The sequence below is a fragment of the Schistocerca nitens genome, chromosome 1 (genome assembly GCF_023898315.1).
Source record: "Schistocerca nitens isolate TAMUIC-IGC-003100 chromosome 1, iqSchNite1.1, whole genome shotgun sequence".
In the NCBI taxonomy this organism is placed as follows: domain Eukaryota; kingdom Metazoa; phylum Arthropoda; class Insecta; order Orthoptera; family Acrididae; genus Schistocerca; species Schistocerca nitens.
The window spans coordinates 1,032,615,350-1,032,634,568 of record NC_064614.1 but is presented as its reverse complement, the minus strand read 5'-3'; the positions used below and the strand labels follow the sequence as shown (position 1 = coordinate 1,032,634,568).

General features: G+C 43.4%; 1 protein-coding gene across 1 annotated transcript in view; it reads left to right on the top strand.

Annotated features, from left to right (window-relative positions):
• Positions 1-19,219, top strand: part of LOC126223584 (hemicentin-1-like) — a 217,010-nt gene that overhangs the window by 70,838 nt on the left and 126,953 nt on the right. The window contains exon 6 of the mRNA XM_049942198.1: positions 16,378-16,537. Coding sequence (XP_049798155.1) covers positions 16,378-16,537 — 160 coding nt within the window. The remainder of the gene's footprint in view (positions 1-16,377; positions 16,538-19,219) is intronic.

The following is a 19,219-nucleotide window of genomic DNA, read 5'->3' as shown; positions in this document are numbered from 1 at the left end:
ACGGATGGTACAGGGTGTTTCAAAAATGACCGGTATATTTGAAACGGCAATAAAAACTAAACGAGCAGCGATAGAAATACACCGTTTGTTGCAATATGCTTGGGACAACAGTACATTTTCAGGTGGACAAACTTTCGAAATTACAGTAGTTACAATTTTCAACAACAGATGGCGCTGCGGTCTGGGAAACTCTATAGTACGATATTTTCCACATATCCACCATGCGTAGCAATAATATGGCGTAATCTCTGAATGAAATTACCCGAAACCTTTGACAACGTGTCTGGCGGAATGGCCTCACATGCAGATGAGATGTACTGCTTCAGCTGTTCAATTGTTTCTGGATTCTGGCGGTACACCTGGTCTTTCAAGTGTCCCCACAGAAAGAAGTCACAGGGGTTCATGTCTGGCGAATAGGGAGGCCAATCCACGCCGCCTCCTGTATGTTTCGGATAGCCCAAAGCAATCACACGATCATCGAAATATTCATTCAGGAAATTAAAGACGTCGGCCGTGCGCTGTGGCCGGGCACCATCTTGCATAAACCACGAGGTGTTCGCAGTGTCGTCTAAGGCAGTTTGTACCGCCACAAATTCACGAAGAATGTCCAGATAGCGTGATGCAGTAATCGTTTCGGATCTGAAAAATGGGCCAATGATACCTTTGGAAGAAATGGCGGCCTAGACCAGTACTTTTTCAGGATGCAGGGACGATGGGACTGCAACATGGGGCTTTTCGGTTCCCCATATGCGCCAGTTCTGTTTATTGACGAAGCCGTCCAGGTAAAAATAAGCTTCGTCAGTAAACCAAATGCTGCCCACATGCATATCGCCGTCATCAATCCTGTGCACTATATCGTTAGCGAATGTCTCTCGTGCAGCAATGGTAGCGACGCTGAGGGGTTGCCGCGTTTGAATTTTGTATGGATAGAGGTGTAAACTCTGGCGCATGAGACGATACGTGGACGTTGGCGTCATTTGGACCGCAGCTGCAACACGGCGAACGGAAACCCGAGGCCGCAGTTGGATCACCTGCTGCACTAGCTGCGCGTTGCCCTCTGTAGTTGCCGTACGCGGTCGCCCTACCTTTCCAGCACGTTCATCCGTCACGTTCCCAGTCCTTTGAAATTTTTCAAACAGATCCTTTATTGTATCGCTTTTCGGTCCTTTGGTTACATTAAACCTCCGTTGAAAACTTCGTCTTGTTGCAACAACACTGTGTTCTAGGCGGTGGAATTCCAACACCAGAAAAATCCTCTGTTCTAAGGAATAAACCATGTTGTCTACAGCACACTTGCACGTTGTGAACAGCACACGCTTACAGCAGAAAGACTACGTACAGAATGGCGCACCCACAGACTGCGTTGTCTTCTATATCTTTCACATCACTTGCAGCGCCATCTGTTGTTGAAAATTGTAACTACTGTAATTTAGAAAGTATGTCCGCCTGAAAATGTACTGTTGTCCCAAGCATATTGCAACAAACGGTGTATTTCTATCGCTGCTCGTTTAGTTTTTATTGCCGTTTCAAATATACCGGTCATTTTTGAAACACCCTGTATATGTTAACAAGATGGGACTGCATTGTTATTGTCTACGATGAAGGTGACTGCACCGACTCACAAGGGCTGCAAATTTACTTCAGTGCATCGATGTCATGTTATTTATTAATGGAACAACAATGAACCAAGGTAATTGGGAGTGATTGTTTAAAATTTATGAACTTATAAAATCACCTCAGATCTATATGTGAAGCTGCTATCCTACATGACGTTAAAGGCAAGTTCTTTATGACTATGGGTCTTTATATGTTGCTCATATTACATAATTTTCACTTGCCGGTATGTAAGAACCGTCCCCGTGGTGAACGGGTAGCGTCTTTGATTAGTAACCAAAAGTCCTCGATCCCACGTTATAAACACACCATCGCTTAAATTTTGAATAAAAATCATTGGCAGTGGCGGCCGAAGACTTCGGACACAAGAATTCACTCCAGCCAACGGTCTTGTTGAAGAGGCCGGAGGAGAGAGAGAGAGAGAGAGAGCTCAGGGTACACTCTAGCCTTTGAGGTTGGAAACTGCCTCTGAAAGCGGAAAAATCACCAATGATCATCGGCATGAGGATGCAGAAGGCAATGGAAACCACTGTACTGAAGACAAACAGTGTTTATCTACAGGGAGTGTAGTAGTTGAAAAAATGTCGTGATGATCTCTCCATCGGCAAAAGATTACGGAACGTTCCCTCATTCGGATCTCCGGAAGGCACTGCCAAGGGGACGTGACCACGAGAAAGCGATTCATCAACCAATGAAAGGATAACGTTCTAAACGTTCTAGGAGTCGGGGCGACGATTGTTAGAAGGTTTAGCTTGGCAGGGAAGCTAGAAAATATGAAAAGAGAAATGCTAATTCTCAATCCAGATATTGTTGGGCGTCAGTTAAGTGAAATGGAAAGACTACAAGGATTTATGATCAGATGAGTGCAGGATATTATCTATAGCGACAGAAAATGATACGACGAGAAGAAGATGCGATATGAAGCGGAATGTAAACCAGTGAGTGAGTTACTGTGAACAGTTCAGCAACAGGGTTATTCTCGTCAACATCGACAGAAAATCAATATCGACAACGATTGATCAGGTATGCGAGCTGATGTCGCAAGCCTAAGATGAAGAGATAACGAAATTATATGAGGATATTGAACGGGTAATTCCGTTTATAACGGGAGACAAAAATCTGATTGTCGTTGGTGACTGGAATGTGGCTGTTAGGAGAAGGAGTAGAAGAGAGGTTTCGATGGTTGTATATGCTTAGTATTAGGAGTGAGAGATAAGTAAGACAAATTGAGTTCTGCAATAAAATCACAGGAGGAGGAGGTAAGCTTGGAAAAGTCCGGGAGATGGATTACGTCTTGGTCAGGCAGATATTCCGAAGTGATATAGTGGACTGTAAAGCGTGCCGTGGATCACATTTACACTGAGATCACAATTTTTGATGAAGAGTATCACGAAGAGATTAGTGAGGAAGCATCAGAGCGCAAGGAAGTGGGATACGGATGCACTTAAAGAATCAAGAGATACGCTTGTCGTTCTCTGAGACTATACTTCTCTGAGGCTATAGATACTGCGATAAGAAGAGCTCCGTAAGGAGTTCAGTTGATGAGGTATTTATTCCTCTAAAAAGGGCAGTCACGGATGTTGGAATGAAAACTTAGGTACAAAGATGGCAACTGCGAAGAAACCATGGGCAACAGAGTAAATCCTTCAGTTGATCGAGGAAAGACGGAGGTAAAAAAATGTTCAAGCAAATTCAGGAATAAAGGAACACAAGTAACTTAGGAACATAATAAATAGGAAGTGCAGTGAAGCTAAGGCGATGTGACTAAATGAAAAGTGTGAAGAAATCGAGAAAGAAACGATGATCGGAAGACTGACTCAGCTTATAGAAAAGTGAAAACAAACTTCGGTGAAATTAAAAGCATGGGCTGTAACATTACGAGTGCTTTGAGAACCCAACTGCTAAATGTAGAGGAGAGTGCGGAGAGAAGAAGAGAGAACATTGATAGCCACTATGTGGGGGATTACTTGTCTGATGACGCGAGAAAAGAAGAAACAGGAATCAATGAAGATGAGGAAGGGGATCCTGTTTTAGAATCAGAAATTAACATATCCATAGAAGGCTTACGACCAAACAAGGCAGAAGGGATACATAACATTCCATCGGATTTTCTTAAACCATTGAGAAAGTGGCAACAAAACGTCTGTTCAAGCAGGTGTGTGGAATGTATAAGTCTGGGGATACACTATCCAACCTTCGGACATCATGCACACAATTACTAAGAACGTAAGAGCCGACAAGTGCGAGAATTATCACACAATCAGCTTAACAATTCATATATACAAGCTGCTGAAAAGAATAATGTACAGCAAAATGGAAAAGAGAAGGAGAATGGGAAAGAGGATTAAGGATGTGTTGGACGACCATCAGTTTGACTTAAGAAAGGGTTAAGGCACCACATATGCTGTTTTGACGTTCCGGGTGATAGTCGAAGCAACTCTGAAGAAAAGTCGCGGCACAATCATAGAATTTGTTGGTCTGTAAAATGCCTTCGACAATGGCAAGTGGTGCAAGATGTTCAAAATTCTGAGAAAATTAGGGATAATATATAGAGATGGACAAGTAATATACATTATACAGAAGAGTCAAGAAGGAAACGGGCGGATTAAAAAGGATGTTACACAGGGATGTAGTCTTTCGCCCCGCAGTTAAATTTGTACATCGAAGATGCAATGGCGGAAATAAAAAATGGTTGAAGAGTGGAATTAAAATTCAAGGTGCAGGGATATAGATCATAAGATGCGCTGGTAACATTGCTATCCTGAATGAAAGTGAAGGAGAGATACAGGAGCTACTGAATGGAATGAACAATCTGTTTAGTATAGAATATGGATTGATAGAAAGTCGAAGAAACTCGAAAGAAATGAAAAGTAGCAGAAATGAGGCTAAGAGGAACTTCACGTGTGGATTGGTGATCGCGAAGTAAATGAAGTTAAGGAATTCTGCCACCTAGCGAGCAAGATACACTCCTGGAAATGGAAAAAAGAACACATTGACACCGGTGTGTCAGACCCACCATACTTGCTCCGGACACTGCGAGAGGGCTGTACAAGCAATGATCACACGCACGGCACAGCGGACACACCAGGAACCGCGGTGTTGGCCTTCGAATGGCGCTAGCTGCGCAGCATTTGTGCACCGCCGCCGTCAGTGTCAGCCAGTTTGCCGTGGCATACGGAGCTCCATCGCAGTCTTTAACACTGGTAGCATGCCGCGACAGCGTGGACGTGAACCGTATGTGCAGTTGACGGACTTTGAGCGAGAGCGTATAGTGGGCATGCGGGAGGCCGGGTGGACGTACCGCCGAATTGCTCAACACGTGGGGCGTGAGGTCTCCACAGTACATCGATGTTGTCGCCAGTGGTCGGCGGAAGGTGCACGTGCCCGTCGACCTGGGACCGGACCGCAGCGACGCACGGATGCACGCCAAGACCGTAGGATCCTACGCAGTGCCGTAGGGGACCGCACCGCCACTTCCCAGCAAATTAGGGACACTGTTGCTCCTGGGGTATCGGCGAGGACCATTCGCAACTGTCTCCATGAAGCTGGGCTACGGTCCCGCACACCGTTAGGCCGTGTTCCGCTCACGCCCCAACATCGTGCAGACCGCCTCCAGTGGTGTCGCGACAGGCGTGAATGGAGGGACGAATGGAGACGTGTCGTCTTCAGCGATGAGAGTCGCTTCTGCCTTGGTGCCAATGATGGTCGTATGCGTGTTTGGCGCCGTGCAGGTGAGCGCCACAATCAGGACTGCATACGACCGAGGCACACAGGGCCAACACCCGGCATCATGGTGTGGGGAGCGATCTCCTACACTGGCCGTACACCACTGGTGATCGTCGAGGGGACACTGAATAGTGCACGGTGCATCCAAACCGTCATCGACCCCATCGTTCTACCATTCCTAGACCGGCAAGGGAACTTGCTGTTCCAACAGGACAATGCACGTCCGCATGTATCCCGTGCCACCCAACGTGCTCTAGAAGGTGTAAGTCAACTACCCTGGCCAGCAAGATCTCCGGATCTGTCCCCCATTGAGCATGTTTGGGACTGGATGAAGCGTCGTCTCACGCGGTCTGCACGTCCAGCACGAACGCTGGTCCAACTGAGGCGCCAGGTGGAAATGGCATGGCAAGCCGTTCCACAGGACTACATCCAGCATCTCTACGATCGTCTCCATGGGAGAATAGCAGCCTGCATTGCTGCGAAAGGTGGATATACACTGTACTAGTGCCGACATTGTGCATGCTCTGTTGCCTGTGTCTATGTGCCTGTGGTTCTGTCAGTGTGATCATGTGATGTATCTGACCCCAGGAATGTGTCAATAAAGTTTCCCCTTCCTGGGACAATGAATTCACGGTGTTCTTATTTCAATTTCCAGGAGTGTAACTGTTGACGTACGGAGGAGAGAGGACATATAAAGCAGATTAGCACTGGCAAAAAGGGCATTCCTTACCAACAGCAGTCTACTCGTATCAAACATGGACAATAAATTGAGAAAGAATGTACGTTTGGAGCACAGAATTTAATGATAGTGAAAGATACACCAGAAAAGAAGAGAATCAAAGCATTTGAGATGTGGTGCTAGAGAAGAATGTCGAAAATTAGGCGGACTGATAAGGTAAAGAATGGGAAGGTTCTTGGCAGAGTCGGAAAGGAAAAGAACATATAAAAGACAGCGACAAGAAGAAGGGGTAGTATGGTAAGATATCTGTTACGATATCAGGTAACAACTTCCATTGTTTTAGAGGGAGCTGTATAGGATGAAATTGTAGAGGAAGACAGAGATTGGAATACATCCAGCATTTAATTTAGGACGTAGGTTGCAAACCCTACTGCGAAATGAAGAGTTTGGCACAGAAGGAGAACTCGTGGTGGGCCGCATCAAACCAGTCATGAAAAAAAAATTGAAATTCTTAGACTTGTACACCTGTTAAGCCACTGGCAATCTGAGTATTTCTGATGGATTTATCTTCTATAACTTAATGGTGTTCTTTTTAATGAAGCCGACTGCGACATGACAAATGTGTATCAATACGTCTTTGGTGGTTTCTTTGTAATATAAACTAGAGTGTTGTAGATACCATGAGACAATGCAGTCACCACGACCATAGGGTCTAGCAGCACTTGGTCCAGATGGTGTTCGAGTAACTCCTCTATATAATGATGAGCCACCGGTGCCTAAACAACTAGTTAACGGCAAGGAAAATAATCCGTGTCAAAATTTAAAAGAGCGGTTGGTTGAACATAATACCCACACAACTCGCCAACTTAAAAATTACCGTCACTAGGTATTCAGGTCTCTATATCAGCTACATTCCGGCCTCTGCTGGCAACACATTTCGTAATTGATCTAACATTCTTGCAACTCCCGCTGTAAATATATCATTAGAACATTCCTGAGTGTAGTGATGGACGTTATTTCCAAATCATCCAAGGTTCTGGTTCCTATAGGTATTGCTTCCCTTATCCATCCCAAAACGAAAGGATTATAGACCTTTAGAACGGGACTACCAATCGGGTATTGGAGTTGGGGTGACGTGGTCACCCCAAAAGGATCAGGAATGAGCGAAGATCAGCATGAGGTACCGTTTGCTTCCTTTGGACGTGGGTTGAGAATGTCTGGTGATTGGAAGCGAGTGGCTGACCACTGGTAAGACATCTGTGACTTAGTTAGTCTTTTCCTCACTTTAGGTACGTAAGTATGTAAACAGCTGGAGGCTGGAGAGACGGTTACCCCGAGGTGATGTGGTGTGAATGTCATGTGACTAGGCCTCCCGTTGGGTAGACAGTTCGCCAGGTGCATGTCTTTCGAGTTGACGCCACTTCGGCGACTTACCCGTCGATGGGGATGAAATGATGATGATGAGGATAACGCAACACCCAGTCCCTGAGCGGAGAAAATCATCGACCCATCCGTGAATCGAACCCGGACCCTTGTGATTGACATTCTGTCGCGCTGACCACTGAGCTAGCGGGGGCAGCCTTGTGATGTGTTGAGCCGCTGGGCTCAGCGACCCACGCGCTGATGTGAGATGGACGACGCTAAATGGTAGAGACGGCGCGGCGCGCCACGTCTGATGGATGGCACCCTGGTTCTGATTGCTGGCCCGCCTGGTCTCGGGGCCAACGAACACAGCACAGGAAATGTCGGCATATAAAGAATAAGAACGATCCTATCACATACCCCTGGGGAACTCATGGCGATAGACTGGTCTATGATGACACTCGCCATCGACAACTACGTACCGGGTTCTATTAATCTCGCAAGCACTTAAGCAGGGAGAATAAAACAAGTTAATGCGCTCGCCCGCCACCGCGAAGCAACAGTGACTTCACTTGGACTGCTTTTCCCGTCGTCCGTTCAGTTCTTCTGGCCACTTGGTCGTAACTGACAGGTGTCTCAACGTTGCTTTTTGGAAGCGATATCGGGCTTAATTTACAGCGTCGGATTACTGAAAGTGTGTTCTTATTTCATAGTGCGTGGTCACAATAATGAAGGCACTTACCTCCTCATGCCGTAGTTCTGTTGAATTTGTGCCAGAAAGTTCAGTGTGCCATGTTAGGTCGTAGAGTAACATTAGTACAGAGTGTATCATTTATACGATCTCGGAATCAGTGGTGCAACCATTTGCAAGTGTTACTTGCGAAATCTTGGGGTGCACTATTAGTAATAAGAAGAACGTGCGCAGTGGTATCCGACTGATGAATTAACTATTAGCCGTTCACGATACGCCATTTCGAGATATCTGTTACGAGTCGACGACCGGCAGAAAAGGTAGACACTATCAGCGGAAGAGACATTGTTACAGTCAGACGTTCTGGGTCCTACGAGAGCAGTTAGGGCAATAAAAGTCCAGCCGGACAGAAGCCCCCTTGCCTAGGCAAGCGTTATACAACAGAGGTACGGTATGTTCCCCAGATGTTGCCCGATACCGACTGTTCCACCTCAACAGCCATGCACCACATCGGCGCAGAGCATACCTTGAGATTGATGGGTTTTTTGTAAAAGTTTTTACCAACCTCACAATCCGGTCGGTCTAGCTGAGATCCCCGTTCCCTGTGAAGCACAACATTCCACCGCAGCGCCGTACAGTGGTCGCTGAAGCTTGCCCAAAGCTTACAGTGACAGAGGACTGGCGGCACTTACCAGTCCCCATCTCAGGAAACCAGGGATCGCCAAGCCCGTACCCAGCAAATGAATGCCGAGCTTATGAGGACGTGTATCTTCTTATGGCATGACCACTCTCAGAGAAGGGGAGACTCCTTATACCATAAATCATCTCCAAACATAGCTGATGATTTTTTTTTCTAAGTACACACATCGACAAGGTCGAATCAGGACCCAAAAATCATTAGACAACGTTGACACCTGTTACATCACTCGCTAATAGAAAACGAATTTGGAGTCCGGAGTAAAAGAAAATGTTTGAGGATTTAGTGTATCACGAACATCCTCTGTCCCTGTTCAGTGTGCCGCCGATGTGGACGAGCGGTTCTAGGCGCTTCAGTCTGGAACCGCGCGACCGCTACGGTCGCAGGTTCGAATCCTGCATCGGGTATGGATGTGTGTGATGTCCTTTGTTAGTTAGGTTTAAGTTGTTCTATGTTCTAGGGGACTGACGACCTGTCAGGTTTTTAAAGTAACGTACGATACAGAAAACGCCACGTGCAAATGTATAGCACAAAACACATTACTATGCGCATAAATAAAGTGTATATGAAAAATATGGGTCGGATGCTACACATGTTGCCGAATGTGTAAGGTATCTGTGGATACTAGGTAAGTGAATGAAGTTTAATAATACCGAAAAAAGAAAACGGAGGGTGGAACCTAGTAAATAACTTCATAGAATCTCATTGGTTGAATAGAGCACGGTTACTCAGGTCCTTTGTGCTTTAGATTTCTGTTTATAGCAGCTTCCATAGCCATGATAATATTGACCCAAGTGTCTAAAAGCAAGCAAATGAATTACTGTGAATCGTAGTACCAGGACGGACGAGTGTGGATTTGCAGATTCAACTTAAAAACGAGACAAAGTTCACACTTTCCTCGCGGTGTAAATGGGAAAGCCTCTTATAAAGAAAAATTCCGTGTCGTACCTGAATTATATAACACGTTTCGAAGTTGACTATGAAACCAGATATGGATCGAGAATTCCATGTATACCTGTCGATAATTTTGCGCAGCCCATGTGGTGTAGGGGTAACGTCTTTCATTAGTAATCAAAATGTCCTCTGTCCTGGGTGCGAAACGCACCACTGTTTTAATTTTGATTAATAATTAGTATCGGTGGCCGAAGATTTCAGGTATAGGAAGTCACTTTCATTCTGACAACGTCTTTGTCAAAGAGGGTGGACGAGAGCACAAGTTACAGAGCACTCTCTCGTCTCCGGAGTGGGAACCCGCACCTAAAGACCGAAAATCGGCAATGCTCGACGACATGAGGATGCAGAGGGAAACCACTGCATTAAAAACACATAACGTGTATCTACAGCACATGTGGTCTGTAATTGAAAAAGTGATAATATGATCTCTCCATTGACAAAAGATTCCGGAATAGTTGCCCATTCGGATGTCCAGGAGGCGGCTGCCAAGGAGGGACGGTGGGGGGGGGGGAGTGTTCATGAGAGAAAGATTGAGTAATCAACAAAAGGACAACGTTCTATCAGTGGAGGCGTGCAATGTCAAAGGCTGTAACGTGGTAGGAAAACTAGAAAATCGGAAAATGGAAAGGCAAACGCTCAGTTCAGATATAGTTGGTATCAGTGAAGTAAAATGAAAAGAAGACAATGATCTCTGGTCGCGTAATATCAACAGCAGCAGAAAATGGTAAAACGGGAGTAGGGTTCTTTATGAATAGAAAGGTAGGGCAACGAGTGTCTAACAGTGAACAGTAACAGGTTTGTTCTTGTCAGAATAGACTGTAAACCAACACCAACAACGATAGTTCACGAATAGATGCCGACGTCGCAAGCTGAAGACGAAGAGATAGAGAAAGTACATGAGGATATTTAAAATATACTCAAGTACAATGTAACAGTCATGGCGGACTGGAATGCTGTTGTAGGTGAAGGAATAGAAGAAAAGGTTGCAGGAGAGTACGGGCTTGGGACTAGGAATGAAAGAAGAGAGACAGATTGAGTTCTGTAACAAATTTCGAATGCTAATAGGGAAGAGGAGGATGATTACTTGGAAAATATCGGGTGATAGAGGAGGATTTCACTTATATTACATCGTGCCGAGACGAGGTTATGAAATCAGATACTAGATTCTAAGGCGTACCCAGTAGCAGATATAGGCTCAGACCACAATGTAGTAGTGGTGAAGCGCAAGCTGACGTTCAAGAGATTGGTAAGGTAAAATCAATATGCAAAGAAGCGGGATACAGAAGCACTAATGGATGACGAGACATGCTTGAATCCTATAAATATAGCAACAGATAATAGCTCATTATGCAGTAAAGCTGAAGAAGATTGGATATATCTAAAAAGGGAAAACACACAAGTTGGAAAGGAAAACATAAATACAAAGAAGGTAACGGCGAAGAAAACAAGGGTGACAGAAGAAATACTTAAGTTGACCCAAGAAAGAAGGAAGTACAAAAATGTTCAGAGAAATTCAGGAACACAGAAATACAAATCGCTGAGTAATGAAATAAAAACGAAGTGAAGGAAAGCTAAGAGGAAATGGCTGCAGAAAAAATGTGAAGAAATCGAAAACGAAATATAGTCGGAAGTATTGATCATCATACAGGAAAATCAAAACAACCTTCGGTGATATTAAAAGCAAGAGCGGTAACATCCAGAGTGCAATGGGATTCCACTGTTAAATGCGGAGGAGTCAGCGGATGGATGGAAAGAGTACAATTTGCTGACAGGAATAATGTACAAAAGAATGAGAAAGAAAATTGAGGATGCGCTTGATGTCGATCATTACAGGAGAAAGCAGGGAAAAGCATTCGACAATGTAAAATGAGGCAAGAGGTTTAAAATTCTGAAAGATACAGGAGTAAGCCGTAGGGAGAGACGGGTAATATACAGTATTTACAAGAAACAAGAGTGTATCATAAGAGTGACCAAGAACGAAGCGCTCGGATCAAAAAGGACGTAATGTAGAGATGTAGCCTTAGCCCCTACTGTTCGGTCTGTACATCGAAGAAGCAATAATGGAAATAAATGTTCAGGAGTGGAATTAAAATTCAAGGTGAAAGGATATCAATGATACGATTCGCTGGTGACGTTGCGATCCTGAGTTAAAGCAAGGAGGACATCAAAAGTAGACTCGCCTTTGAAAGAAAGGCATTCCTGGTCAAGAATTGTCTACTAGCATAAAATATAGGCCTTAATTTGAGGAACAAATTTCTGAGAATGTACGTCTGGAGCACAGCATTGTATGATAGTGAAACATGGACTGTGGGAAAACCGGAACGGAAATAATTGAAGCATTTGAGATGTGGTGGTACAGGCAAATGTTAAAATTATTTGAACTCATACGTTCAGGGGTGAGGAGGTTTTGCGCAGAATCGCAGAGGATAGGAATATGAGGAAAACACTGACAAGGAGAAGGGACAGGACATCTGTTAAGACATGAGGGAATGACTTCCATGTTACTAGAGTTAGCTGTATAGGGCAAAAACTGTAGAGGAAGAGAGCGATTGGAATACAGCAAGCAAATAAATGACTGAATATGTTGAAAGTGCTACTGTGAGATGAATAGGTTCTTACAGGAGCCTCATCGAACTACTCAGAAGAAAAAAACAAAAGAGAGACAGAGAGAGGGAGGGAGAGAATGAGAGAAATGCACAAATAATTGTTGTTAAAAAAGAAGTCAACTCTCAGGTACCAAGCACCTAGGAAAAGATTTAAATCGTTCTGATTCATTAGTTTTGTCCAGTGAAAAGTATTTCAAAGAGCTGTGTGTAACGAAAAATATACTGTGCAGTGCTGGGGAGGAAATTTACAAACGAAACAAAAGGGGTGATCGGAAAGTGAACTTTTTTAGAATTTGGGGAGAAAACAGAGGGGCATCGGATTTAAGAATGTACGACGTAAAATATTTCAAAAATTTTAGGCTTCATCTATAATTTGATTGTGATTGCTACCCAAAAATAAATTGTAATTGAGACGTTCTCGACATGCACACACATGTTGCTGATAACAATGAAGCATTGTTTATATTTCGACAGTGTTTACTGCGATGTAACTTCAGTCCATATCACATACGGATAATTATTTGGCTATTGACGTTACGAAAGATACCATATCGTGTGAAAATAGATTCAAAACAGCTGAACCGTCTGAGTATGTTCTACGTAGGAAACACAGGGCGTGTTCACGTTAATCGCCTGAATTACGTCATTGGAAAGTTTCTTAAGACTAACGGAATATTCCAAGTAATGGAAAAGCCTAGTGAATTCAATGTTGTCATTCAAAATGAGGTATACAAACTACGTCCCAAACTGCAAAGTATATGAAAACATGAGAGGAGTGCACAATACGACACTAGACGAATGGAGATTAATGTTCTATGAAGCATCTAAAATCTTAGGATTATAAGTACATTATATTTTACATGAATCGAAAAGATTACTAAACTTTGTGCGAGATCGGTTCCGCTGCTATAGAAGGCTGTACTTACTCCATGAAACAAATCAAGTCTTTGATACGTTTTAGAAAGATTCAACAGTTTTTAGCTCCCGATTTCAGAAACGGAACAGTACCCACGCAAAGCAGCGATTAGTTGGTAATGGTTCTGCACAAATTAATATACTTGTTTTAGTTTTTTAAACGTTATCGACAATAATTTTCTCATAGTAGATGGGATCCTCATTATAGATCATTTACAAATGGTGAAATGACAGCAAATTGAATCTCTCTCTTTTTATTTTAGAATTTTAATCCCATACATTCAAAGGTGGGGAGGCTTACGTGCCTCAGCGATACAGATAGCCGTACCGTAGGTGCAACCTCAAGGGAGGGGTATCTCTTGAGAGGCGAGACAAATGTGTGGTTCCTGAAGAGTGGCAGCAGCCTATTCAGTAGTTGCAGGGGCAACAGTCTGGATGAGTGACTGATCTGGCCTTGTAACACTGCTGTGCTGGTACTGCGAACGGCTGAAAGCAAGTGGAAACTACAGCCGTAATTTTCCCGAGGGCATGCAGCTTTACTGTATGGTTAAATGATGATGGCGTCCTTTATGCTAAAATATTCCGGAGGTAAAATAGCCCCCATTCGGATCTCCAGGCAGGTACTACTCAGGAGGCCGTCGTTATCAAGAAAAAGAAAACTGGCGTTCTACGGATCGGAGCGTAGAATGTTAGATCCCTTAATCGGGCAGATGGGTTAGAAAATTTGAAATGGGTAGTGAATAGGTTAACGACTTATCTTAGAACATAGATTAAGGAAAGGCAAACCGACATTTCTACCATTTGTAGACTCAGAAAAAGCTTTTGACAATGTTGACTGGAATACTCTCTTTCAAATTCTGAAGGTGGCAGGGGTAAATTATAGGGAGTTTGTACAGAGTTTGTACAGAAACCAGATGGCAGTTATAAGAGTCCAGGGGCATGAAAGGGAAGCAGTGGTTGGGAAGGGAGTGAACCAGTGTTGTAGCCTATCTCCGATGATATTCAATGTTTATATTGAGCAAGTAGTATAGGAAACAAAAGAAAAATTCGGAGTAGGTATTAAAATCGATGGAGAAGAAATAAAAACTTTGAGGTTCACCGATGACGTTCTAATTCTGTCAGAGACAACAAAGTACCTGGAAGAGCAGTTGAATGGAGTGGACCGTGTCTTGAAAGGAGGATATAAGATGAACATCAACAAAAGCAAAACTAGGATAATGGAATGCAGTCGAATTAAGTCGTTTGATGCTGAGGAAATTAGATTAGGAAATGAGACGCTTCAAGTAGTAAATGAGTTCTGCTATTTGGGGAGCAAAATTACTGATGCTGGTCGGAGTAGAGACGATATAAAATTTACACTGGCAATGGCAAGGAAAGCGTTTCTGAAGAAGAGAAATGTGTTAACTTCGAGTATAGATTTAAGTATCAGGAAGTCATTTCTAAAAGGATTTGTATGGAGTGTAGCCATGGATGGAAGTGAAACAAGGACGATAAATAGTTTGGACAAGAAGAGAATAGAAGCTTTCGAAATGTGGTGCTACAGAAGAATGCTGAAGATTAAGTGGGTAGATCACGTAACTGTTGTGGAGGTGCTGAATAGAATTGGGGAGTAGAGGAATTTGTGGCACAACCTGACTAAAAGAAGGGATCGGTTGGTAGGACACGTTCTGAGGCATCAAGGGATTACCACTTCAGTATTGGAGGGAAGCGTGGAGGGTAATAGTCGCAGAGGGAAACTAAGAGATGGATAGACAAAGCAGATTCAGAAGGATGTAAGTTGCAGTAGGTACTTGGAGATGAAGAAGCTCTCCCAGGATAGAGTAGGATCGAGAGCTGCATCAAACCAGTCTCTGGAATGAAGACAAGAACAAACAACATTCACTGTAGTGAGATGGAAGTTAAACTCGATTCACGATACTCAGCGTAGACTGTGTAACACTTGCTATGTTTCCGTCGTATTTCTCGAGTTAGGATAATGAAAGTACCTAAAAACTAAGTATGCTGACAATCGTATTTCCAACGCTCCACACACAGACTGAACCGGTCAGGATATGACTTAAATTTGTACAATTTATTTCCCACCATGCACCGCACAGGGGCCCGTCACGAAGGATAAGTATATAGACATATATGTCGTGTAGACCTGATACTCGTATTGCTCGGTACTTTGGGTAACACTTTTCATTTTAATCATTATGATTTACATATATATTAATTCTGAATAAGTGTGTTAAAAGAATTTCATAAGTACATTTACGAGCCTCAATAGTAGGCGCATATCAAACGCCGACATATGGCATCAGAGGTACATTCAGTATATTGACACTGTACGTGTTTCCATTCAGAGTGGCAATAGAACGAAGGTAATTTCACAAAGAGAAATATTTCCTGTGATGAGGTCTCGTGCACAGCGATAAGTTGTAATTTAACTCGGACTGCTTTGTAAAAACATCAGTTATACATTTTTAGATTACTTAATAAACGGATTAAAATTTTGGAGGGAATAAAGAATTGATTCCATCTTGATGTGTCACTAAAGAAATAATTTTAAGCGCGAATAAGTGGTAAAAAAACACTCATCTTATTCACGAAACAGCAGTTAATACCCTCCTCCATCGGAGTATGACATTCTGAATGACAAGGGATTCAAAATTAGTAAGTAGAAGAAGCGTTAGAAGTAATATTTATGCAGAAAGTAACACAAATGCACTTACGTAGGTTGATTGCTGCAGGAAAAAAACAGCATCCAGCCGTCATTGGTAGTGCTGTTCATTTATACAAATAACGTTGTTACCGGTTTCGAAACGACAGGTTCATTTTTAAACAGTTGTTTACGTCTAGACAAACATTTGCCGATGTTTACGTAAGTTTCATAAGTTTTAGATTGTTAATGTAGACAGTTTATTTTATTTAAGACGCTTTAAGTATTTTCACATAAAACTTTGGAGGCATTATTTTTCCTCATGTCTTCGTACACATGATGCCACAATTTCTTTCTTTCTCCCTGACCATATCGCATAGCGCTCGCTCTTTCTTGGCAGCTCCTAACTCTAGGAAGCATGAATACCCTTTTGATGTGAGCGAGACACGTACAAGTCGGTTTCAGCTGCGCTTCTCGGCTCTGTGCCCGCAGGGTCGCCAACTGCACAACAACGTGAGCGCGGGCACGCTGCTGAGCAACCAGACGCTCGTGCTGCAGGCGGTGACGCGGAACAGCTCCGGTCTCTACACCTGCGTCGCCAGCAACAGCGAGGGCGACACCGAGAGCAACGCCTTCAACCTCGACGTCAAGTGTGAGCACAGCCCACGGTGCGAAACGCACCACACGTACGCCTCCCCCCCCTCCACCCCCCCCCCCCCAAAAGCCACGACCATCACCACCATTCCCACAAACCTCAAACCTCCCCCACACCAGCAACACTACACCTCGTCTTCCTAATGATCTGCAAATCGCATTCCTATACTATGTGGTCAAAAGTATCCGGACACCTAGCTGAAAATTACTTGAAAGTACGTTCCGCCCTCCATCGGTAATTCTGGAATTAAGTATGGCATTAGCCCACTGTTGGCTCTGATGGCAGACTCCAGTTTCGCAGGCATAGGTTCAATGAGGTGCTGCAAGGTTTCTTGGGGAATGGCAGCCCACTCTTCACAGAGTGCAGCACTGAGGAGTCGTATTGATGTCTGTCGGTGAGGCCTGACACGAAGTCGGCATTCCAAAACACCCCAAAAGTGTTCTATTGGATTCAGGTCAGGACTCTGTGCAGGCAAGTCCATTACAGGGATATTATTGTCGTGTAACCACTCCGCCTCATGCCGTGCATTATTAACAGGTGCTCGATCGTGTTGAAAGATGCAATCATCATCCCCAAATTGCTCTTCAACAGAGTGAAGCAAAAAGATGCTTCAAACATCAATGTAGGCCTGTGCTGTGATAGTGACATGCAAAACAAGAAGGGGTGCAAGCCCCCCCATAAAAAACACGACCACATCATAACACCACCACCTCAGAATGTTACTGGTGGCACATTGTGTACCGTGCTTCGTCATTCCACACAACGTTTTTCCTCTGTTCAATGTCCAATGTCTACGCTCCTTACACAAAGCGAGACGTCGTTTATCATTTATCGACGTGATGTGTGAGTCATGAGGAGCCTGTCGATCATGAAATTCAGGTTTTCTCACCTCCCGAATAACTGTCATAGTACTTGCAGTGGATACTAATGCAGTTTGGAATTCCTGTGTCATGGTCACAATAGATGTCTGCCTATTACACATTACGCCCTCTTCAACCGTTGGCGGAGCGCCTCATTGTGCTCTCTCACGATGTCAAATGACTACTGAGGTCGCTGATATGGAGTACCTAGCAGTAGGTGGCAGCACAATGCACCTACTATGAAAAACGTTAGTTTTGGGGCGAGTCCGGATACTTTTGATCACATAGTGTATGTATCAGCCCAAATATCATTAAGTGCCAAATGTATTTCATAGTACCCGGTTTCCTGATAGTAAAAGTGTCAAATTCATAACATTTATTTCGTTCGAATGATATTTGCTCCATTTGAATGTAAAAACTTCTTAATTTTACGTTACTATCATAATTCCAGCCTTAACTCTACAACAACGTTGGGTGTAATTTGATCGTCAAGATCTATTGAACTGGGAGTCCCAGCATGTAGATAAGTACAAGGACACAAAATGTATGACAGACCGGTAGCAAACCTGTATTACATCCATAAAACGACTGAGCCACAGAATGGACATGTAGTTACAAGTGGTGTGAACATGGTCTGAAAATATGGGAAGGAATTTATTGGTTGACTGATGGTCAAAGATGAACAGCCTTTGTTGTAAATCTATATTGCATAGTTCCTGATTACACAAATACATAGTTCAAAACATCATGACGATGACTTCTCTTAACAAACTTTAATGATACATAGCGTTGTTGTACTTCATAAGGGCTTGAGGCTCAAATCAAGAAAGTACCCTAATAAAAAAGGAGGAAGTTGGTACAGCAAGGTTTAGCTAGTAATAGCGAATACCCTGTTTAAGAATCACTAAAGAGGAGGAATACTTGGAAAAGGCCGGGAGATACGGGAGGATTTGAGTTAGATTACATCATGGTCAGACAGAGATTCCCATAACAGATACTGGATTGGAAGGCGAACCAAGGAGCAGATATAGACTCACATCACAATATAGTAGTGATGAAGAGTAGGCTGAAGTTTAAGACATTAGTCAGGAAGAACCAACACTCAAAGAGTTGGGGTACGGAAGAACTAACGAATGACGAGATACGCTTGAAGTTCTCTAAGGCAGATACAGCAATAAGGAATATCTCGGAAGGCAGTACAGTTGAAGAAGAATAGACATCTCTAAAAAGGGCCATCAGAGAAGTTGGGAAGGAAAACATAGGTACAAAGAAGGTAATTGCGAAGAAGCCAAGAGTAACAGAAGAAATACTTCAGTTGATGGATGAAAGGAGGAAGTACAAAAATGATCCGGGAGACTCAGGAATTCAGAAATACAAGTCGCTCAGGAATGAAATAAATAGGAAGTGCAGGGAAGCTAAGATGAAATGCCTGCAGGAAAAATGTGAAGACATCGAAAAGTAAATATTTGTCGGAATGACAGACTCAGCATACAGGAAAGTAAAAAAAACGACTTTAAAAACAAGCGTCGTAACATTAAGACTGCAATAGGAATTTCACTGATAAATGCAGAGGAGAGAGTGGACAGGTGGAGAGTATACATTAAAAGCCTCTGTGAGGGGGAAGATGTTTCTGATGTGATAGAAGAAACTGGAGTCAATTTCGAAGAGATAGGGCATCTAGTATCAGAGATAGGGCATCTAGGGCATCTAGTATCAGAATCCAAATTTAAAAGAGCTTTGAAGGACTTAAGGTCAAAGAAGGCAGAAGGTATAGATAACATTCCATCAGAATTTCTAAAATCATTGGGGTAAGTGGCAA